General features: G+C 42.9%; 1 protein-coding gene across 1 annotated transcript in view; it reads right to left on the reverse strand.

The window, feature by feature from the left end:
- Positions 1-8,249: 8,249 nt before the first annotated feature.
- The window catches only part of TRIM71 (tripartite motif containing 71), a gene marked incomplete at its 3' end in the record, with an annotated part of 53,360 nt that continues 36,430 nt past the window's right edge, over positions 8,250-25,179 (reverse strand). Inside the window, exons 2-4 of the mRNA XM_084283150.1 lie at positions 22,041-22,208; positions 12,446-12,580; positions 8,250-9,701 (exon numbers count right to left, since the gene is read on the reverse strand). Coding sequence (XP_084139276.1) covers positions 8,250-9,701; positions 12,446-12,580; positions 22,041-22,208 — 1,755 coding nt within the window. The remainder of the gene's footprint in view (positions 9,702-12,445; positions 12,581-22,040; positions 22,209-25,179) is intronic.

The following is a 25,179-nucleotide window of genomic DNA, read 5'->3' on the forward strand; positions in this document are numbered from 1 at the left end:
GGGGTGTCCTAAAAGGCCTTGTGCTGCAGCACAGAGTTGCTTTAGTCCATCTGCTTTTGTCCTAGTAGATGGTGCAGGTGAAGAGTGTGGGGTTGTAAGAAAGAGTGGGTTTGTGGATGGTGGTTCTCTTTTTGTTTTTTGTTTGCTTGCTTATAACCTTGGGTTTAGAAGACTGTCTTTCAGAAAAAAATCTGAGCGAAAGGCAGAAACAAAGCAGGTGTACAATAGACAGCAGCATGAACTTTGCTTACTTACCGTGAGCACCAGAAAACAGATGAGCCTTAACCCAGCCCTAAGATAATCAGGGCCCAGTGTGGAATGTAGCCACTCTCTCCCTCCCCCTTTCCTGCCTATTTTGTGTTGTTTCAGCTAATTCTGAGGTGATTTCCCAGGGGGAGCTGGGATAACACCTTATCTCCCTGTGCTGTCTCTGCTGCCATTGTACTTTGTCTTCAGGCCCTTCAGGGCCTTTAACATCGCCCCTCCAGAAGGTCACAGAGCCCAGCGGTTACCGGGAGAGCAGAGCCAGAAAGTCCTGCTCTCTGTAAGGTGAGTTGTGCAAAAGGTGTCCCAGCTTTGCCCCAACAAAACAAACAAACAGCTGTGAGCAGGACAGCAGCTTTATTAAAAAATGTGCGAGTTGCAGACTGAGCATAGACGTTGCTGTCCCTTCAGCAGGAGGGGGTATACATTTTTTAAAAATTGTTTTTTTAAAAAAAGAAAAGATTTCAGGCTCACCTTTCTAAAAAGGCAGGAGCCCAGAAGCTGATCCATCGTTCAAGTCAAAGTAGAGTGACTGATTAAACACAAAAAGGTTCAAGATGCTCGCTGTGTGGTCTCAGGTCGTGAATAGAGCGGATTCTTCTCTGCCCTTCCCAGCCCCCCGAGGAATGCAGGGCATTCACATGCAAAAAATGCTAATGCAGCGCCCGGCTCCACCCCGCGGCATGCAGCGCTGCCCTGCGGCTCGGGGAAGGATGGTGGAGGTGGCCTGCCCCAAGCCCCTGCACCGCTTATCGCAGCTGCATTTGCATGTGAGCAGAACCATTCCTCCCCAGCTCTTCAGAAAGAAGCAACTCTGCCTTTGGGATTTTTTTTTTTTTTTTTTTTTTTTCTTCCCCGTTGCAGGAATGAAGCTGCACAACCACGAGGTGAAAGAAATTATCAGAAAACCTCTCTTCTCTGGCACTGCCGTAATCAGTGGTGGCCTCAGTTTCTTCTTAAAATCCAACACTTGAGCAGTGGCGGCCAACTTACTGTTTCATGCAGGAGCCCAAGCACAGCCTGTAGAAACCCCTAGCCACAGCCCAGGAGAAATGGGTCCCACCTGTTGCTGTACCAGCCCTCTGGAGCTCAGGTGGAGATTCTGTTGTAGCAGCTGTGTTCAAGGGAGCCCAGAGTCCTCCCAGGCTGCCTCTTCAATTTCCCTGTTTTTCTCCACAGCTGTGCCAAGCACAGAGCCCCTGGTGATCTTGAAACTCACCTGTCAGCCTTTTCCTCCTCTGCTGCCAGCTTGCTGTGATCTCTGTGCCCATCATGGTGCCAGCTGCAGAGGGAGGGCCTGGTCAGAGCAAGAGGCTGGAGCCCAAGGCACTGCTGAGCAGTCCTAGAGGTGTATACAGCTCTGAGCATAGAGCATTTCAGCTTGAAAGTATTTTCAAGTCAGTACTTCAGGAGACTAGGATCTACCTCTGCTTCTTTCCACAAGGGGAAGTCAGGCAGTGACCTTAATTCTTGAACCTTTCCTCCTGTTGTGACAATGAGACTGGTCTTTAATAGATCAGACAAATAAGAAGCTGGTACCACATCAGAACCTTTCAGGAACACAAACAAAAAGCCCACCCTGTCCCCTTAGCACCCAATTTCTCCACCCTTTCTACTCAGGCACCTCTAATTTGAACCTGGCTGCCTTCAGCTGATAGCAGCACTTCTTCTTAGAGCCTGGCAGAAAAGAAGACTGTGGTTGATTAATGCAGAATAAAACACAGACAAGTTTGCCATGAAAAAACTCATCACATTTATTTGATTAAACAAAAATAAAATAAACTGCATAGGAACATTTTAAAGTCCAGAGAGACACTGACTTTGTTTTAAGGCTGCCAGTAGCTGATACATCATCTCCTTGCTACATCCTTCAGCCTTCCCTATGGACCACAGAGATACATTCAGAAGCCTCCATTAACACAAAAAGAGTTCTAACATTTTGCTCGCTTACTCTACATAAAAGTTTGCACATAACCTGTTGTGCTTGCCTCTCCGCAGCACTCAACATCCCCCAGCCAGGAATGCTGCTTTTTGTCCAAGTAGAAATGTGATGCCCTTCCCGGAGCATGGCAGCTCTTGTCACAGCCTGTTTCATTATCAATTAGATACAGAAGCTCTGAGCAGCTCATTAAAAGCGAAGCACTGTCTGTCCTGCTGAGACATTTTTATTATTATTAGGAGAGCAGCATGATTAATCGCTTAAGAGAAACAACTGCAGCAGAACAGGAAACCACAAACCCAATTGTCTCAGGATGCCCAACATCCACGGGCTGACAAAATCATTCTGGATCCTGATGTGAGCCTGCATCGAGGCAACACCAGTTATACACTAGTAATGAAGTTTTATAGGATGGGGCCATGCACATACAGGCAATTAAATGAGGGCAGAAAATGCAAGTTTGTCGCACCGGTTTCAAGTGCACGACCTCCATTTTGTCACAGGCTTCCAATTTCTACTTGAGCAAGGCCAGAGCTCCTCACACTGCAGGCACGTGTTTGACACCCTCGCTGCGCCAACCCAGCAGCACTTGACAGGTAATGCACAGCACGAACAAGAGTCACGTACAGTAAGATACCCCCACCAACTTCGGTGACTAACCACACCTTACAACCTAGTTAAAAGCTTCAGTCGTTTTAGAAAAGAAAATAAAAACAAAACCCAGAAACAGACATCTCTCCCTCTGAAGGAAAAAACTACTACATCGTCTGAAAAGTTCTCTACAAACCTATAAAAGGACTTTTTTTTTTTTTTTAACTAGTCTGGTAGCTCAAAAGGAAGTTACTTAACTACGTCACTACACAGACACTTAACATTCAGTCAGTAAGGCTCCATGAAAAGAGCTTAAAAAATTATCTACCTGAGTTTGTAAGTTGATACAATCATTTAATAGAAGGTCTAAGACCATGCAGGTACACAAAGCATTTTTAGAACCATTATTGGTTAAACAATGATGGAAAAAAGATGCCACTCTGGCTTGTTAACCCGTAAGATCACTTAGAGACATCAATGTACATTTTCCACCATAACATTTACCAAACCCAACACAGCCTATCTTTATTAGGGAGTCTCTGTACCCGCTTCTGTCACCCCCGAACATGAGCACGGGAGGAACAAAGATCTTTCAATACAGTGATCTGAAAATGTGCTTCTGCAACTTTACTCCACAGGTAAAACAAGGGGCACGTTGTGTGTCGCCATTAGAGTTGTGTAAAAACCCAACACACTGGTTTTAAATTGCCTCTCCTGAGAATATCTGAACTTAAACCGCCCTCCAGGAATAGGAACTTGGTTGCTTTGTCATGGTGGAAAAAATCCCATTGTGTCAAGAAAGCTACTAATACAATCACCAAGTCAAAAAAATCAGTATCTTATTCCCTTCAAGCATTTGGTACAGCATTGTGTTTACAGCAATCATAACGTTAGTCTTTCCACACAGGAACAGGACATACTCGTAGGCATGCATAAAAGTTTCTCTTGTAGAGAGAAGACCTTTAGGTCTCATCGACATAAGAACACTGCAAATAAATGAAGTATGTCGGCTAGTAGTGTCATAATACTGAAAGGAGGTTACATTTCCATACTTCGTAGTGAAAACGGATCAAACTCAAGTGTTTCAGGTATCTCAGTCCTGTTTGCCAGAGTATACGAACATTTGGTTTTATTTACAGATTCTCTAGCAAGGGCAGCTTAGTATTTCCATGGGCAGGCAGAAAAAAAAAAACAAAACAAAACAAAACCAAAAAACAAAAGCCACCATATTGTACACATTTAATATCTGTTTCAGTTAAATGCTTGTCCAAAAAGCAGGATGAATCCTTCCCCCAGGCAGATTCTCAATTATTTCTCAAACCTGTCTGATGCTAAATTGAGGTAGATGATTAACTTCTGCAAAGTGAGGTAGAACTTCAAGAAAAGATAGATAGTGGCATCTTTAGTTGTGCATTTTGTACCACAAACTGGGTTTCAAACTCCCAAGGACAAAAGACCAAAGGTACAATATTTGTCTAACGCAAGTACCAGTGTTCATTTTTTATACAGCTCCAAACTGTGTCTAAATATCTCTATTTTTAAATACCCTCTTACCTTTTGGCACCATTTGGCTTACACTCCTTTAAAAAAAATAAACAAAACACTTTGGCACAATTTCTTTTAAACCAGAACTGAACAGAAATCTTATGATCAAAGACATGGCCAGATAAGCCGATAAACCTGCTCTCTTCCAAAATTAATTTTGGTGTAACTGTAACAAAACAGACCGGGCCCATTTTCCTGCAATTACAAGGGAAGGCCACATCCAAGTACTTTGCTCTTCTTTCTCCCAACTTGGTTATGTCTGGCCCCAATACACATTCGTTTTCAGGTGTTGTCATCATTCGCTAAATCTCTTTGTAGTTTGGGTTTATGGGCTTCAAGTTATTTAAAGGTACTAAATAAAAGGAGTGAGTTATCTGAAGGACCTGCATTATCAAGTACTGTGTCTGCTGCAGTTTGGGGCTGAAGTTCCTGCTTAACTGAGAAGGGACAAGATCATTTCATAGGCTGAGCCTGGAACAGCCAAACTGACCGCTGATAACACTGTCAAGCAAAAAGTTTGCTGGAGAGCCACTGTTTTAACCTGGCGTGGTGAGATTCCTTTGGGAGTTCTAGCAGACAGGTCTGTTACCCACATCTCATATGCCAACGCTAGAGCTAAGAGAAAGAGGCACAAGCTCACCTTACCCTTCTCCAGGCCATCATCTCCACCGGTTCAGAAGATTACTCCAAACACTTAGGCTTGTTTGGTTTGCAATCAAGCTTCAAAGCCTTGCTTTTTTTTCCCTTTGTACACTTTTTATTATACCAGGCCATTAACCTTAGAAAGTTCATAGCATGAGAACATGTATGGAAAAAACAGGACAAGGTTTGAATCTTGTTCATTAGCTATATCTTACCCTATAAGGAACTTTTAGAAAGTGTCTGATGTTGGCATTGAACTTGTATATTATCGCTACTCATTTTCATTGCATATAAAACTCCATTTTATAAGCTACACTACTGCTTTTCAATGAGACCAAGTGTGCTTAGCACTATCTGTGACAAAGTTAAGGAATTAGTTTGGGTAGCTAAATAGTAGTGTTTTTAAAACAAAAAAGCTCCCCAACACGTGTGAGGTCAAACGCTTGAGGCCTAATGGTTTGGTTTGTGAGCAAGTCCACTGAATTAGGTGGACAGCAAGTTAAAAGTTAGTCATTCTTCTCCCTGACAGAGCTGGACTGGCGGTTTGTGCAATGGCTCCACACCAAACAGCAGAGGGCAACTTCTGTGTGTCACCTTCTACACAGTGCAGGCTGGAAAAAGGCAAGAATATTTCTGTTCAATAACGCTGAACACATGCTTAGCCTTTTCTTTTTCAAAGGCCTGGATAACAACTCCCTTCTCCCAGCCCCAGAGAAGGAACCCAGTAAGCATCAAAGCAGAAGAGCGTTTCTAGCACACTAACATCGACAGCCACTCAGGTCAAGATATTGATAGACCTGGCATTTTCATTAAGACATGATAGGTTAAATGCAAGGACACAGCAAACTAAATATTAAAGCTTTTAAAACCAATTTTCTTTGGTATCTAGATCCTGCAGGTATTACTTTTCACAGCACAAAATTGCAATTAATTCTTGGACTGAATAATACGAAGCAAACACGGACATCTGCCGTAAATGTTGGCCACCCCCAAGACGGGAGGCATGCACACAAGTAGAACTTGAAGCTGAAGGTAAACTAGGTTTCTCTCATACCCATATGTTGAGTGGCCACACAAGTTTAATGACAGACATCTGTATAAAAGATTATCCTTTTGAAGACTGTTTTTTAAAACATGCTATCCTAAGATTAAGCCCAGCTGAAACATACTGCCTTGAAGAGTTTGCTTCCTTGAGGCTTTGGCTGAAAGGCAGCACAGTTATTTAATTTAGGTGTTTTTTCCTCACCCTTCTTTTAAAAGGTTTTGCCATCTCATTGAATTTGTCTGTTTCTTTCTGGTCCTTTAAGTTTAAGCCTCCTCTAAGTGGAGGAAGTCTATATGCAACACATCAGGATTTCTACAAAACCCAGAAAGTTAACACTCCTTGGAGGGGAAAAGCAGCAAGAAGGAAAGTGCACCTTGTGATTTCTCACAAATTTATGAAGAGCCTTTCAATCTCAGGTTACTTTTGTGCATGATAGTTGGCAAAGGGATGAACCCTTTCCGCAGAGGATGGTAAAGGCCCTTCAGACATTGACCATGTTTATGTTTCAGAGATCTTCTCTTGCAAACAGTAATATAAATCCCATAGCATTTCCAAGGCAAAGACTACTGATACATGAATCCTTCCGTCACTGAGTGACAGAAAAGCCCTCTGCTCCCTAACTTTAACCATTGCCACTAAGTGCCTTACCCAGAGGATAAAGCAACAACTCCAGAGGCCATACCTGCACTAACAGCTAAATGTGAATTGAAAATTTTGAATAGAACTAGAACTTCCAGGGCCTCAAAGTCCCTCATTTATTAGAAAGATATCTATTGTCCCAGAAAGTTTCTGCTTCTCAAAAGAGCATTTTTTTTTTTTATATCCCTGAAAGGGCTAATTTCGCCCTGCCTCCAAGCTTTTAAGGATCATTAGTTTATTTTTTTTTTACACAGAATTCTTTGGTACTGCCCTGGGAAAAAAAGAAAAAAAAAGAAAAAGGTTTCATCTTGATATAGTTTGCCTTAGGCTGGAACTAGTAACTTTTCATTTGGATCTGTAGCAAGAGCTACATGGAGCCACAGGCTCACCCCACCTGAAATACTGAATTAGAGCTTCTAGACTATTCCAGTCCAGCTCCCTGGGAAAGCCAGAGGATGAAAAAAGTTTCATCACTGATAGTTATTGCAATCCTCTAAACACAAGAGACTTGATTTTTCCAAAACTCACCCTGAATCTCCAAAGCTGTGCTTATTTCTTACTTTTGGAAATAGGTACCACTTCTAACAAATCCATTGAACTTTTTCCCCCTTAAAGTCTCCCTATGGGGAGGGCCAAAAAAAAAAAAAAAAAAACACGCTAGTCATTTCACAAAAAAATTAAATCAAGGGCTTGATTTTCCCTGTTTCAATGCTCCTCATAACTTCTTATCCAGATTAGGCATACATACTGATAACAGAAAAAACTTTAATACTAAACTTTCAGATGAAAGGAATAAAAAGAAATAACTCAAGGACAGGTTACACTACAGGAAGCCTTGCTTTGTCTAAACTTTTTGACAACTGAACTAAGCCACTAAAAGGAACAATTTGGTTTCAACTCAAAAGAATTTTTGTGCATTTTCATCAGCTTCTCTTTGTGCTGTTGGATTACTGTGTTTCAGAAAAAGTACACAGAAATGCCAAAAAGATGCAAACTTGCTCTTCCTGGCGAATAAATCCCACTCACTTCCACAAAACGTTCAAAGTCTCTGGGAACAAGACACTGTGCTCACCAGTAAATCAAACACACTGAGGTATAAAAAGGAGAACAGGAAAAAGTTCTCTGCTGCAGCAGCAATTCAAAAAAAAAAAATCCCCCTCCCGTGTCCCCACCCACAGAACTGCAGTATGGTCAAGAACACAAATTCTCTACAAATACCTACTACCATTTTCTCCATTAAAAAACTTATAGCGCCTTTTTGGCTTAAGCCTACAGAATATACCACACAAACCACCTAATGTGCACAGCAACACATGTTTGTGCATGAAACCCCATGGGGGGAGAGGTAAAAATTTTCTGAACTGTGAGTGTGTTGGGACGGGGAGGAGGAGAGAAACTGGGGATGGAAGGGAGGACAATGAGGTAGATAGAATTTAACTTTACAGGCTCACTCCCTGCAGAAAAGATAAGTACATTCATCTGTAAAAAAATTAAAGATGAGGTAGGTTTGAATCAACGTTGTATTTTTTCATTTTCTCTTAGAAGAATTTCCCTGAGACAGTTTCTTCCTAATTCAAACACAGATTAGAAGACGAGAATTCGATTGTTTCCAAAGTCGACCACAACAATCATGCCATCAGGGGTGACGGCTATACCTGAAGGACGGTCCATCTGACCAAAGCCGCTTCCCTGAGTGCCAAACTTGCATAAAAAGCTACCATTGGACTCAAATATCTGCACCCGGTGGTTCCTGGAATCGGCCACAATGATGCGCCCCTCTTGATCCACCGCCACTCCCTGCGGGCGCAGGAACTGCCCGTTGCCGCTGCCCTCCGAGCCCAGGAAGCGTGCTGACTGGCAATCTGCGTGGATGACCAGCAGGCGATGGTTGTTGAAGTCTGTCACGACCAAGTGGCCCTCGTGATTGAAAGTCACACCTCTGGGGGAATCAAAGTGCTTCCAGAGTGCCCCTTCAAAGCCATACTTGTTAAGAAACGCACCATCGGGCCCAAACAGCTGAACGCGATGGTTCCTCGTGTCAGAGACCAGGATTTTGCCCTCTGCATTGACGGCCACATCCCACGGGTAATTGAATTGCCCATTCTTCGTTCCTTTCTCCCCAAACTTCAGAATGAACTGCCCTTCGAAGGTGAAGATCTGGATGCGATGATTGTCCTTGTCAGCCACGACGATCCTACGCGAGATGTCACAGGCCACACCAGCAGGACGATCGAACTGGCCGGGCCGGGAGCCCAGCGTGCCGAACTTGTGGTGGAAAGTCCCGCACGGCTTGAACACCTGGATGCGGTTATTGCTGCGGTCAGCCACAATGATGTAGCCTTCTTTGTCTACGCTAACCCCCCAGGGGCGGCACAGCTTGCCGTCGCTATCTCCCTCGCTGCCAAACGAGAGCCCAGGCAGCCCGATACCGATGTAGCTGCGCCCAGATTTCACCATGACTTTGAAGGGACTGTTCTCAATGTGTTGGTTGCACATCATCACGGACACCAGGTGCTCTCCCTCTAGCTGTGGACGGTAGCTGACCAGGTAGGTCCCGTTCTGTTGATCGCTGACGTCTGCCCCAAAAAGGTTTCCATCTGGACCCATCACCACTGCAGAGATCATGTCGCCTCCTGAAAGGCGAGGCTCACCATCGTGGTCATAGCCTATCACTGTGAAAGAGGCTACTTTGCCCTGCAGCGCGCGCTTGAGGCCTTCCCCAGTGGCTTTGGTCAGAGGAGCAAAAGCCCCACTGCTAACAAAGCCCATTGATTTAATGGCCATATACAAGGCCTGGTCAGGGGGCGTGAACATGATCCTGTCATCCTCCTGGGGCTGGAGAAGGCCCCTCACATTCTTCAGCTCCTGCACCTGAGCCAGCATACGGTCCCGGGCCAGAAGAATATCCATGGTACGACCTTCCTCCAGGACCTGCTGAACAGCACTAATGGTGTTGTCCAGCTTATTTAGGTTCTGACGTAACTTTTCAACTTGCAGGTAGAGTGACTTAGCCTTGACTTGACGAATCTTTTCCACCTTGGGGGAGAGGAAGGGGGAAGAAAAGCACACTTATCAGGGAAAGACAACCCGTGACACCCAAACACTTCCTAATGTTCCTTCTACATAAACAGTTACATAGTTATTGCAGGATGCTGACACAGGACGTGATAAGATAAACTGTAGAACAAGCCTTAAGAAACTATGGCATAGAGAACACAAGTGAGAAAAAACAACTATTAAGCCAAATTCAGATGGTTTTCTCCAGTCCTCCAGTTAAAAATCACACATTCTTGCTCTATGGAGCTGCCGCATCAGTATTCTATTTGTTCTATTTGAAAGATTTGCTTGGTTAGTAGCTAATAATGACTTGCTTCCTTAAAAGCTACTCTACCCCCTACCTGCAAGGTACTTGACAGATCATCAGAAGGCACATCTTATTTAGACTCTAAAGACTAAAGTTACCGCAGCTCTCAAAGAGCAGAGTCCAAAGCATCTCTAAGAGGAGAATGGAGAAGAATTTCAGAGGGTGGGCTGTTATCACACAAGGCTGATGCTGAGTTGGCATCAGCCAGTGGATACGGGCTCTCCTCATTTTCTTGCCTGCCCAAACTGTTTTCGTGGGACTGGATAATACCAGACACCTATCTCCAGGACCTTTTAGGATCCAGTTATTTTGATATTTTCTTACAAATACTGGCAGTCATGCTGAGCTACTACTTTACAACAGGATGCCATAATGTCATTTCAAAGGACAGACAGTTGCTGCCAGCCCCTACTAGGGCTGGAAGCTCAACCAACAATAGTTCTGTTTTGTTATTAAAAACATGCCCATGTTTGCATTTACTTGTCAAAATCAGTTTTGACAACTGGAAAAGTACACCTGCTTTGTAAATTTAATTAATTGCTTTATTGTTGTTAAAATGCATTTATTTATGCCTGATACTTGTGTGGCTGCAGAACAATACCAATGTATTTTGGTGAGGGACAAGTCACAGTTTATAACTGAGTCTTCAGACTTCACAAAGTGAGCAGTTAACAGATGTACAAACACGCCATTTCATTTAAAATTAAGGGATATTTTTACACAACTGCTTCCAAACAAGTATCAAACATGCTTCCTCCAATATCTCATTAAAGTCACTAGTTTCCAAAAGATTACCAGTCATGAGTACTTTGACATCAGCTTTAGTACCCAAAATTATTCACTAGCACTCCTCACATCGGGCCTAAACATGCATTCTGCTTTTTCTTTTATGCTAGAATCATTTCTCACACCAGTATGCAATCAAGACCCATCTTTTCCTTCATGAAAATGAAACAGTTTTATAACTTGAAGAAAACTTGTTCTCAGTGTGGGCTTTTTTTTTTTTTTTTTTTTTTTTAAGTGCACCTATGCTGGGATACAAACTCTTGCTTCTGTACTAGTAATACCTCAGAAGAAAAGGCTGCCAAAGTTTCTTGGGCAAGGCCAACAGTGGAAAGTGAACTTCTCCCTCATTCCAAGTACCTCAAGAAAGCAGCCTTCAAACAGTAACTATCAAGTTTGTTCTTATAAGAATGTCTAAAACCAAGAGAACTATAAAAACACAAGCCTCTACTTTAAGAGATTACTCACTGTACCTACAGCAACAGATTAAACCAGAAAATTACTGTTCCATTCTGTTTCAGGAGAAGAGGCAGGGCAGAAATAATTTAGCAGAATGGTACTGCCTCTTGACATCCAGTGCCTCAACCACATGTACAGGCCATCCTGGCCCTTAATAAGGGTAGTAGGCACACAGGACCTTTTTTTTTTTTGCTATACTTCATCCAGTGCACCTGCAGATTTACAGGAGCACTTGAAATTTACTTTTAAGCTTTCTCACCTTTACCATGCATTTTTGCTCCTTCCCCTATACCAATTTCAGCAGTCTTGTGGTCACAGAAAAGTCCATTTGACTGGCTGATCTAAAAGAGCTAAGCCAACAGCAGAAAGAGTGCGTTTCTGCTCAGTTCTGCATTAGGACCCAAAGGACCTCTGCTAGACACTAAAAAAACATGACCATTAAATTACCTTTCTGGGTACTTCCCCCATTGTTGTGTTTCCCCACCCTGCACATTTATCACAGCTGAAGCGAATGCAGGAGTTTGAGATTACTAAAAGTACTTGAATGCAGATACTGCTGCTGGGAAATATTTTCATTCTGCTAGTAAAAACCCCAAACCCTGCCATATTACTTCGTTTCACTAATCAGAAAAGGCAACTACACTTTTTATAGAATAAAGCAAGTTCTTGGGTGTGTCAAGAAAGCTAGTCTTGCCAGATTTATACTGATTTGTTTCTAAGGACACAGCATATACAGCTTTACTCCTTTCCTTTGTGTATGAGAAGTGGATCCTTCTATAAGAACACCCATATACTACATACATAGTTATACGGGAACGTTTTAGAGGTTTTAAAGGGATATTCATTAAACAAAACATGGACATTCTCTTCATCGTTCGGCACTGGAAATGTGATGTATTGCTGCTGAGCCAGCAGGGGGAGCGCCCACCTTACTTGTGATGCTGAGCTTGCCTCAGGATATAGTAGTCCCTACCGAGAACTAGTTTGTGATGCAAAGATACTTCCAAAACAAAATCAACCAGGGCCAGAATCCAGCATCCTGCTTCCTATGAAATAGTATTTCAATTGAAGTGGTATTTCAATTCAGTGTTCCGAGGAAAGACATTTGAATCTAGCCCTGTGCTGTTAAAGAACACATTTCAAGTGTACAAAGCACAAATGTTTAAGTACTTACCTTCCAGAGCAGCTCGCACTCCCGCTCTTCCAAGGCCTTCTTGTGTCTAGTTGTCACTGCTTTGACTTCAGACTGTACCACCTTAGCTTTCATCTCAACTTGCTCTGCCACCGCCTGGGCCTGTTCAATACTCAACTGGAAAGAAAAAGACATATTTCGGGATCAACCAAACCTGTAAGAACTGACATTTAACTACACCTTCAAGAGAAGGCACAAAGTGACATTTCTAAGGTTTTACCAGGCCTTCACCCATTTTGTACTTCAAAGCCTGAAAACAGACGTGATTTTCTTCTTTTAATAAATCTATTAGGCTCCATGTCCTTCTGGTGCTGGGCGCCCCAGAGCTGAATGCAGGGCTTCAGGTGGGGTCTCACAGGAACAGAGTGGAGGGGGAGAATCCCCTCCCTTTTCCTACTGGCCGTGCTTCTTTTGGTGCAGCCCAGGAAATGGTTGGCTTTCCGGCTGCAAGTACACATTGCTGACTCATGTTGAGCTTCTCATCAACTGACACCCCCAAATCCACTCTCCACCCAGCCTGTATTTGTGCTTGGGATTGCCCTGACCCACGTGCAGGACCTTGCACTTGGCCTTATTGAACCTTATGAAGCTCACACAGGGCCACCTCTCAAGCCTGTCCAGGTCCCTCTGGATGGGATCCCTTCCCTCCAGGGTGTCAACTGCACCTCACAGCTTGGTGTCAAAGTTGCTGAGGTAGCACTCAACCCCACCATCCATGTTACCGATAAAGATATTAACATTGACATACCCAAGAAATCCAACACCCTACCAACAATACACACCACTGACAGCTTGACAAGGAAAGATTTTACTTGTTGGCAGATGAGAAAACTCAACTTAATTTTCCACACTGCATACTGAAAGCCATGGAAACATCCATGAATATTTGTTTTTGAACGCAGATTTTTTCTGGTAGATTTTGATTCCTTTTCCTCACTTTGGTTTGAAAGACTGGTACATCTCAGAACTTCCCTAAGCTATTTCAGACTAGGTGGCAAGGGAAAGCTCTGGAAGAAAAATTTTTAAGTTGTACTTTGTGTGTAGTGTTGCTCAAGATACCCTCTGAACTGCAGTCTTGATAGTTGATAAGGAGAACAAATGTAATTTAAGGGCTTCACTTATAGGGTCTTACAGAAGATATCTTCAGTTTGATCAGTCCACAGGCACTTACAGAATTTTTCCAGGTCATGTAGGAATACAGAACTGCAAGGAAAATGAAGACTAACTTTATCAGGTCATTAGCCTTTAGAGAAAAGATGAAGACAAGCCTAAGAACACAAGAGGACAACAGTTCTGATCTTTAATAAGGAGTCTCTTGCAAACTGGCAGAGGAAGACATGAATGCTACTCTACAGCTCCTCTGCAGGACAGGGCTCAGGAAGAGAAGCATGCCTCAGCTGTTCTGCCTTCATGCAGCTAGCTCCAAGTTAGAATCACCCGGGTTGTCCTCAACTTTTTTTTCCCCCCCCTCCAAATTAGAAGGGCCAGCCTGAACATCCCACTCCACCCAGACCTGACATGCCTTCACACGAAGCTAGCAGACAAATTCAATTCACCACTTCAAGTCTACAGAAAGGAGGAAAATCTTGTTACAATTGCAAAGCAGACATTTCACAACTGCCCCCAGACTAGGACTTCATAAAAAGCCAGTAAGTCTCAGTCCTAGCTGAGAAAGTACACGCGCAAGAATTACAGTGCCTCCGTATATCTCTGCTTTACCATCTAAATACAGAACCAGCTTTTACTGTCAGGAAACTTATTTCTTCCAAAGCAGATTTAGTCCTGTCAAGAACAGCAGAATACCCTCCTTTTGCTAAGAGATGGGGATATATCCTTAAGAATGTAAGTGATAGGGAAATGATGTTATCCATACATATTCTAATTCTACAAAGTATTTCTGATAGCAGGAAAGTCTTGATTGAAATGGAGCTTTTTGTACAGCAGTACCCATTAGGGCTGAGCTGTGTGCACATTGCAATTAGCTATAAGGCATGAAGAATCTCAGCTATTCTCAGTTCTTTACCAAAATTACCAAAACCACTCATGAACTCCATCACAATAGGAGATGCTGATTTTTCATCCATAGGAACCAGTTACAGTTTGGCAAAGCATCCTTACAATGCTTTCTGCAAGAACTGCACTCTATAGCTTTAAATTGTCTACCAACAACTCATGGCATGTGGATTTGTTATTAGTCTGAGCCTAAACAGTTCAAAGCAGCTAAGGATGGCAAAGATGCTACAATGCTACAGCTTTAGTATTGACCAGAATATTAACAAAGCTTTAGAAAATTCACATGATCCCATAACACTCTACCCAAACAGGCTGTAACAGCCTGAGAAGGCTAACCAGCAAGCAGGGCAGCAGGTAGTGGTATGTGGGAGAACAGCAATGGGCAAATTACCTACCTGAAGCAGGAACTAGAAGCTTTAAGGATAACTTTCGAGAGCCTTCACTCTGTGGAAATCCCTCACACTAATTACTGTAAGGTATCACAACTCTGCCACAATGAATCTCCCCTTTTGTTTAGCAAGTATTTTTATGCAGAGCTTGTCCTCAGAGAGGTCAGCTTGTTGGGAACAATGTTGAGAAGCAGCATTTCTCGTTCTCGTCAGGCACTTGATCTTTTTACAACAAATCCTTTTAAAGAGCACACTTCATAGCATAATTATTCCAGTGCTTGTGAATGCAATGGTTAACAAGTTCATATGCTTCAGAAACCGGAGACAAGGACTTTGTCTAGGAGACCATCCAGTTCAGTTATCCCTCACAAATTCTGTAACAGCTACTGTGGCTCCTGCTGTTGGTAGATACAGTAAATTGCCTAATTGCAACTTGCACTTATGTGAGTACCCAGGGGCCAGAACATGACCAAGATATTCCCCATTCTACTATGGATGTCACCAGTGTCTTGTGTTGCTTAAAATAAAATTAAGGAAAGGACTTTGCAACATGTCTTGCAAGCTTCAGACTGAAACTAGTACTTCCAATTTGTCATATTAAAATTCAAGTAATGATGGAGTGTGTTTAAGAGCCACAACAAATGGAAGCCTTACAAATCAATGTTCCAGGGGGAAGGCAATCATGTTTTCATGATGGAATGCAATTCAACCCAGCAAACATCCACCACTGGATGCTGTTACCAGCCCATTTCAGAATTTCTTGTTCTTCTCTACAAACCTACCCAAAAAGCGACACAGAACACATGCTTCAGGAGGACAATGGCATGCAGTATTACCTGTACTTTCAGATTACAGAGCGTTTAATGAGGATTATTAAGTGCAAAAGTCTCATGATCTCCAGCTATTTTGTGCAAGCTGAAAACTTGTACAGCTGAAAAATGGACAACTCCATTGAATGTTCAAGGTAGCAATACCTATCAATTCATACAGCATTTTACATCTTATTAGTCCTGGCTCTGCACAAACACGTCAAGTGTCACTGGCAGCCAGGGTGCCAGACCTGCATACAGAATGCCAATTCAACCATTCCTTTTCAGGGCAAGACTAGAAACACTAGAAACCCAGATGTGCCTGGCTAGTTTCTATATGCTCCAGCCCGTTGTAAGAGGCCAAAAGCAGAGTTGTTTTGAACCCTGGTGCCCTTTAGGACACCTCTGTGAGCTCCCCTTTAGTTAACATCTAACAACCTGCAAAAAATTTCCAGTAATGATCTTGCTACTGCAGTTCTGACGTTACAACAGTCAGAAGTAGCAAAGTAGTATTGAGAACTCGGTTGTGTTTCTGGATATCTGGGCTCACTATGGAGGGGCCCAAAGCAGGATTTGCCATTTTCAGTTTTCAACAGTTCTCCAGATTTCTTATCTTCTCTTGGACATCAAGAGCTGGTTCTGCCAGGAACCAGAGCTTCAAGTTAACGAAAAGCCTTCTGGCATTTCATATTTGCTTAACTTAAGTTTTCCTATAACACATTTGGAAGTATTTTTCTAGAAATCACTGCTTGAGTTTTCAGTAGTGCCACTTCCTTAAAAATACAAGTTATGGCCAGAAGTGTGCAACACTCAATAAGAACCCTCACTATGAGTTTCTACAGCTTGCTACCCTAATTATCTGGGTACACTCACAATTCAGTTCACACAGTACACAATTAATCAAAGAGGCCAACCTAGGTCTCAAACAGAAGAGCCTGATAATCCAGATGCTTAACCACGATGTTGCATCTGATCAGTTCAGAAAGTTCTCTATTTGAGTACTGCTGTAGAACATGACTGTGGCAACACCATGCAACATGTAAAGGCGGTTTATGGTGACTGAATCGCCAACCATCGACGCTAAGCTTGCATGAGTGTTTAAAAGGTCCTTTCATAGACAGGGGATAAAGAACCTTAAATACACACTTCCCACCTCAATATGGAAGACTTAAACCTTAAACACTAAGGAACTTAAGAGCAAGTTTATCCTACTTAAGAAGGATGGGGGTGGAGGGGCTTTTTTCTTGGGAAGAAAAGCTTTGAGATACTCTGGCAAGCCCCCTCTAGACTTTAAAAGCAACTTAAATAAAAAAAACTAGAGAAGTCTGTCTGTATATCTCAGGGTAGCCCCCTTCTACCACATGCTAAGGGTGCCCCACCCATAAATATTTTGTTACCATAAGGAAGGGAAAACAAGCAGACAGAGGGCTGGTTTTACAGGATTTTTTCCCCAATTACTTCAGCCATAAGAGCCAGCTTTCTCCATCAAGAACAGGGTATAAACTTCGTAGTGTTCCTCTACTGGAGAAATTAACTGAAGATCTTAGGTAATGTATAGCTACAGTAAGAATGTTAAGATAGACTTTGCAGTTGCTTTGAAGTAATATTGGCATGGCCACAGCACAAATCAGTCATTGGGCCAATTTAAAAGATTTCCGTAAAAAGCGTGAACAAACTAAGATGTTCTCACTTACAGTGGTTATAGAATCTCCAAGAGCTTTGACACAGGGAGGGCTCCAGCCTCATGTTGCTGAGGTTAGCTCATGGCAGACAAATTAAACCGCTTTGGTTTGTACTGCAGGAACGTGATTTTTGCCTAAACTTTAAAGGCAGAGCAGTAGCACGGACTTACAGTGTAAAGTACCATGGACTTAACGTGTGAAAATCTGCCTTCCTAGGTAATTATCTACTTGTGTATTAAACTAAGAAATTCACTAAAACAAGGCACAATATAATTAGAAGTACCTTCAGAAAATCAGCCTCTTGATAGAGAGGCTAGATTTACATTAAGGACTTAACTGACCGTTTGTGGAACTGTATTCTGCTTTATATTTCCTTTCATCTGGGCTGTTGGAAAGAGTCAATTGTGCTTTTCTGTTTTGTTTGCTAGGCTTCATTTTTAGATTCGCCACCCGGCAAGCCTGACTTCAAAGCCATGCACTGGGGTGTTTGAGCTTACTCAGTGTGACAACACCAGAAGGATGCTTTGCAGCACAGCAGTGCCATCCCTCTCAGCTATCGGCCTCCCAGCAGCAGCACAGATTCCATATGGGAACCCACAGGGAAGCTCCAGAGGCTCAGGACAACAGATCAGCTTCCTCCTTTGGAGGACCAAATTTCCTGGTTACCTCTCTCCCTCCTTCTCCAGAGGGAAGGTGCTCAAGGTCCAGCTGATCTACTTCATACCAGTTTATTTCTGCAAGAAGAGGCACTGCCTTACTGGCTGGCCCTCCTTACCAAAGCTTAAACATTTGATGCTGGAAAGCAAGTCACTTCTTTCCACGCTCTGCTAATGACCAGTCGCACGGCAGGCTTCCACTTTTAAATTAAGCCATTGCCAAACACCCCAGCAAACACAGCTGTAGGCTGAGATACAATTTAAAAAACAAAGCTATTTTTAAGACAGCTGACATACAAAAATCAAACCGTATTTTACCATGTTCACCTGGAAATTAACCCTAAACAGAAGCAAGCACTCAATGCTTTACTGTTACTCAAGTGCATTAAATTACACACACATACATATACATATATACAATTACACATGTATAGATGTATTTTAAGAACATGACATTTTGAAGAAGCCATCTATCTATCATCATAACAGATTTACGTTCAGTTTGTGGCCCACTCCCTGGAAAAAATTCTGAAAGAAGATGGCTAAGTGTGCACTCTGATAAGGTAAAAGCAAGTCAACGGGACAAGCTGACTGGTATCAAAAGGGAAGAGTCCCGTGTGACACCCCCACCCCATTAATCTGATGTCAACCGGGGCTTTCAGACCCTTATATGAATCAAGTCACTGAAAATGCTAGAAAATTATCTCCGCAAGGAGGATAGCTTTGTGATGAGATAAGCCTGCTCAGAAAGAGTCCTACAAGCAACAGGGCTGGGGGGGTTCTGCTCTGCTCCTGGCATCACCAGTCCCTGTAGCACTGTAGTGAAGCAGCCTAGGGAGCTGACTCAGCCAAAAGAGTAATCCTACCGAAAGGTTACCCTCTCCGCTGGATCAGCTCACCACTCATCTACACATGCACAAGTTCTTGTGCTGGGGATGGGCTTAGAAATGTACGCTCCAAGCCAGGAGCGGAGCAGCACCAGGCGAGCAGCTTTCCTTTGCTGCAGAATGAATAAGGGGGGGAAAAAACCAAGCCTCGTGTCGCCAGGCTTTCTACTTGTTTTGGGGGGAATTTGAATCCTTTGAGGAGTCAGGTTTGTGCTTTTCAGCATCTTGATTCACTGAAGCTTGATCTGGTCAGTCAATCCTGAAATGTATCCTAACGCACAGCAATTCCCCCCCACCCCACCCCCCCAAGTCTGAAAAACAATCTTTCCTCCAAAGCCACAGGAAGAGTTTAAATAAACATTTCTTCCTAAAAGCCTTCAACTTTGGTTAACCAGATACTCTCCAGCCAGTTGACTCCTGGCTTGATTTCCCCTCTCCTGCAAGGCCCTTCGGAGTCCACCTTTTTCCCTTTCCTCCCAGCCACCCCTCTTCATCCATCCTCAACATTGCATGTCCAAGAGGTATCGCTTTCCTAGCCTATTAGGAAAGTTACGAATACAGCATTATGAAACAATCCCGCTAAGAAGTGTTAGTGCACCATATTACTTTTCAACCTCCCTTCGAACACCAATCTGTTCCTCATATTGCAGCTTATATTGGCATTTAGTTCTACAGACTGCTTCCAAGCTTTAAGAAAAGCATTCAAGCCAATTTATTTTAATTTAGAGTCTAGTTCATTCAGGGTTTGTCCTAAATTCATGCTGACACGCTGTCTCCTCCCTGGGATAAACACATAGCTTCACAGTCCTGCTGTCCCAAGAACAAGGAAAGCTCTGCTCTTTAAAAATTGCCTTGTGTAGCAGGCTCACTGCACCAACCTTTAAGTCAGACACCTCTGCTTTCAACTGTGTCAGTTCTATTTGCTGCTGCTGCTGCTAGCAAGATAGCAATACCAGAGTTGTAGTCTTCCCACATTCACTCACAGATTACTACCTCAACTTCATCACAGATCTGCTCACTCACTACCCGTTTCTGCAGAGTGGTCCAGATTAAAAGAACCACTGCATTAAGAAGTCAGTTCTTGAAAAACTGAGTTTATTTTACAGAATTTTTCATAAAAATTGACTAGTTAGCACTTCCAAGATGCCTCTTAACCTGCATGGACAGTATCTGGACCACGGCAAAACTAGACAAGCATAATTCAATTGAGCTATTTGCTTGAGTTACATGAGCAGCATCAGGACCACCCACCCTTTGCCCGTGCCATCATAAAACAGTCAGCTCACCACAATAGCAGAAGCCTCCAGTAGAAAAGCCAGAAGAGAACTGAGAAGGAGGAGAGTAAACCCAGTAGGAAACAAGGAGGCACAACAGCATGCCTGCAATGCTAGCAGAGTGGTACTCAGTGTTATTCTGCTAGTGTGTGCTCCAAGAGACAGTCGCTACTTAGATGATTTATCCAGACCAGTTAAATGATTAAGAGCCCGGGAGGTCAAAAGCAGTAATTTAATTACTAACAGACAAGCCCTTGTCCAGGACAGCCTGGAGAAATTTAAAACACTGCACTACTGAGGTTCTTTAAACTAGTATAATCCCTTCCTTCTTGCTCATTCTGGGGACATGCTAAATGTTTCAGTATGGATTCTGCTGAAGAGCCTTACAATTCAATTGAAAGCAAGTCTTAGAAGGTAAGGTTTGCAGGATTCTGTGTTGACATGCAGTTTTAAATCAGCCATTCAGTTCCAAAACCTTTGTGTTTGCTGTTCTGATGTATGCAAGCTGTTAACACTGTAAATTGAAGGGAGGTATCAACATTTTAAAAGTCTATATATCATCACAATGCTTATTTCATCCCACAGGTGCAAATGAGATAAAGTTTAGCTGCTCCTGATCCACTAAACAAGTTTACCTAGAAAAGGTTATAGCTATATGTCAGGCTAAAACTTTGGGTTTATTCTCACTTATCAGTGAGGCAGGAAGTTATCACCTCACATCACAGAAAGGGATCCCAACTTCAGAGCAGCCAGCCCTCTAGACACAAGTCCTACACCTACCCAGAGTACACAGGAATTCTGTAGTACCACAAGAAAAGAGCTAGGAAACACCACTATTAGCAGCAACCACTCCCTTCAGAGGATGAGATTTAACAGATTTCGTAAGAAAATTTAAAAGACCCACCCAAATATTCATCTACTGGAAATAAGCAGTGATGAATGGAAAGCTTTTTCCTGTACCATGTATTTGCAAGGAAAGCGCATCCAGTTGGGAATGCTTACTTCCTTCTGCTAGTGTTTACTCAAAAAGTCTTGATGGTTAAGTCTCGCATAGAAGTGTTGAGTATCCAGCTCAAATTTAAAGCATTTAAGGCTGACAAAACTAGATGGTAGTGCAGAGTAGCTTTGCACTACGCCTTGCCTGTCCAAAGACTCTTCATGCAAAGAAAACTACTGGCAATATTACAATGTTTAGTACTAGATACTACACTCAGCACAAGTTAATTATCTACATATCCTCAGCAGGTTAATTCCCTGTGTAAATTCCTTCTGTAGATTGAAGCACTGTGCTACTTTCTTTCTGTTCTCACTCAGAATTTGTATTTGCATTGTAGAATAGCCGAGGTAGTATGCAGCATGCACCTGTGTAGTCAGAGCAATCCTTGTATGGAGGCAACCAACCCCTTCCCCAGGCGGATTAGAAGTTCCACACTAATCCAAACAGCTGATTTTACATTTGGTGGCAATGCTGAACACACATGACCAGACTTATAGGTGGCTTCAGTACAGATGCTGTACAGACAAGACAGACATGTGAAAATAAGCCTCAACTGTAAAAACAAAAACATGCTCAGCACTGCTACATAAGATCAGAACTTGGTTCAAAATGCTTCATGCTCTAGTGTGTTTGGACAGATCTTCATATATGTTATGATTTGCATGACAGGATTACGCTGCAAGAATGCAAAATTCATAACAGCACTCTTTTCACCTACACAGCAACTTCTGTCAGTTCTGGGAGAACAGAAGGGGTGAGAAGACTGACAGAAGAAGCAGAGAGCTTTTTGCCTGACACCTTGCCCTGTAAAGAAAAAGCTGTGGGGGAACAGAAGAGAAAAATTAAGCACTTCATTTGGGAATATCTTACCTGAATAGCCTGTCGTCCTTGCTGAGCATCTGCCAGGAGCTGGATGGTAAGAGTCCTGGAGTCCTGAAGAGCATCTTGGAGGTAGATAAAGCTGTGACCCACATGTCGTCCCATGGTACATTCCCGACATATGGGGACAGAGCAAGTATCACAGTAGAAATGCAGTACCTAGAAGAGAAAAACCTGTATCACTGTCTGGTGAAGACTTGAAGGCAAAAAAAAGTGACAGGAAAAAACAGATAATTTAAAAAGGGTGGTTGAAGGCAGTAGCAATGGGCAAAGACTTCACAATAGTTTCTCCACAGAGGAAGAGCAATCCCTCCTAGTAAGCTCCAAATTGTACTTTAACAGTTAGATGGAAGTGTCATTGTTTTCTTTGCAATACAATACTAGGAAGAATGTCCACATCAGCTCCTCTTAAGAACGGAAGCCATCTGCCAACACTTACAGATTGGAGATGTCATCTATGGCAAGTTTCAGATGAAGACTTTTCCTGCGTACACAACACTACATTCTCTGAAGTGGGTCACAATAATCACTGCAACAGAGAATAAATAGAGCATCCCCACCTTTCCCCCTCCCAGTGGGGACATTACGCATGCTGAGAACCATCTCGTTTTCCCAAAGCACATAAACCACTTATGCTTATTTAGGGCAACGACAGTATTAGGCAGAACTCAATCCTACCACTCCCAACTGCAAAGCAACAAAACCTTTGCTCTGCCACAGTATTTCTACACTGGTGATACTTGGAGATGCTTGAGTTGGAGGAGAACAAGACAAGACAGTAGCGTGCCCAAAGCGTTTGTGTGTTACGGGGAACTCAGAGGAATAACTAAATCTCACTCGACTCACAAAGCACTTGAAAAGTATTTTCACTTCACAATGAAAGCCTTACACAAGGCATCAGCCCAGCCTAATAGTTGGGTCCATTCACTAGCCATAACAATTTCCATTCCATCCAGTAGAGGGAAGTAGCACACAAAAATAGCATCTTCCATGGAACTGCTTTCTTAGAAAAAAACAGATCAGTTGGTTTGTTTCCAAAGATGCAAGTAAGGGAACACAAAACTTCAACACAAGGAAGTCTCTAAGAAAGTGTATGTAGCTGTAGCTAAGAGCAAGACTTTAGAGTAGCGTTAGAAAAAATCTAGGCTACCACAGAAGAGTCAGAAAACCACTGTGGAGCCTTATTTGCAGCTTACAGTACAAATAATTTGTCCATCACCAGCTATTTAAGGTCTACCTCAGAAAAGGCAGCAAGAGTAGAACAAAGCCCGGGCAAGTATTCGATATGGCTGTCTCCTCACAGCTGTCATCCAGCCCCTCTGACTGCAGCTAGCAGCCTGCCATACAGCGCATGACATCCCCATTTCCCTTCTCCCACAAAAGAAAGGGGGAAGGGGGACAGGTGATTCCCTCAGATTTCCTGTGTTGCATGAACTGCCATTTTAAGCTCCTGTAAGTGCAACAGCTGAAGTGGTACACGGATTAATTTCTCAAAGGGGTATGTGTGCATTTGTGCACGTGTCAGATTTTACTAAAACCCTTTTCTTGAAGGTTCAGTTTTGCTGTAGGGAAATTGGAGCAGACTTCGTTTTGCTTCTGTTCAAATACTAAACCCTTAAGCACCGTCTCAGATCCTCAGCCTTTTTTAAGGATGTAAAAGCTGCCTCGGTTCTGGAATGCATTTTTCTATATACATCTTCCTCAACTACAGAGTTCCTTGTCTTTACACTGCGGTTGTCTAAATCTGTATACAATGTTCACTTGCTCATGCCGTTCTGTAATTTTGCTGTTGAAATTACAGGGAATGTTTATTACATGTTGCTGAATGACTCCACTTAAGCAACTGAGAAGTTGAGAGAGAATGAAAACCAAGACAGGGTATCAAGTTAAGTCATATGAATCCGATATACTTTAAAAACATACAAGAGGGATTTGGGGCCTCAATCAAGCAGAGCAGCTGAAAGGAAAATGGTGACCATATGAACAGAAGTCCAAAAGCAAGTTAAATCTGTTGCAAGCCCTCCAAAAGTAGGCAACACCAGAAGCAAAAGCTAGGGTAAACACCACAGACCTGTCCTGCCAGCCAGGCATTCCTGGAAGGTGACGGTGTCCACTGCAAAGAATCATCCTGCTGTTCAAGCCAAAGAGAAACTCAATTTAACATTCACAGTTGCCTCTTGCCACCCACCATCATGTGGTGGAAAACATCCCTCTTCAATTTAGAATGAGGAGTGACAAGAGCCGTAATTTCATTTCAGAAGTGTGCAGATTATGTAGGATGTGGGTTAAAGTATTTTGAGTAAACACTACAAAGTCATTGACAAAGCCTCCTGTTTGTTCCTTTGTAAATAGAAAATTTGTAAATAGAAAAAATGGTGAAGTTACTTAGATTTAAATCAGGGAGCAAAGGAATTACCAAGCTTAGGTAAAAAGAAGGGGAAGAAGCAGACTGATGGACTGATCTCCATCAGTATACTGTTATTTAAAACAGTTCTTAAATACACAGGTGAGAAAGAACAATTGCCTAATATCCCTAGGGCACTCAGTGGGGAATGAAGGTGGTCACCAAAAGACTGGAAGAGCCCCTCAACTCCTAGATGAGCTAAGATCTGCCCAGAAATTCCCCTTTGGGCACACCAACCCCAAATGAGAAAACAAGAACAGGAGCGCCCAATAGGATGTACGTTGGCTCTACCAAGCAGTAGGACTTTCAGCAATCCCAAATTAAATTGGGAAGTACTCAGCTGTGCAGGGCAAAGGGGAATCTGTGCCAGTCAGACCAACAGAGCTTGGAGCACAGCATCCAGTTTGTCTGTGCTCACATCCACAGCCACTCATTTATTGCTACGCTCGAGTCTTTCTGCATCCCAGTCCCTAGGTCAGGGAACAGAGGTTGGGTACTGATAGGTAGAGCTTCTATACATGCTTCTAAGGAGAAGGGGGTAGAAAAGCAAACACACAAACAAGCAACCTATCTAAAAACCAGTGTACTGATTTTGCATTTTCCTGATATAGGTTTTAGGATGATACAGGACTCTGCTCTCTTTTCAGCCTCAATGCAGCTGCAGTGTACCTAGGCTGAAAGGAGCTGGTGGAGCCTCCCCCCTTTCTCAGCAGCAAGGCCACCCTG

This window comes from Netta rufina (genome assembly GCF_964035555.1).
Source record: "Netta rufina genome assembly, chromosome: 2".
Taxonomy (NCBI): domain Eukaryota; kingdom Metazoa; phylum Chordata; class Aves; order Anseriformes; family Anatidae; genus Netta; species Netta rufina.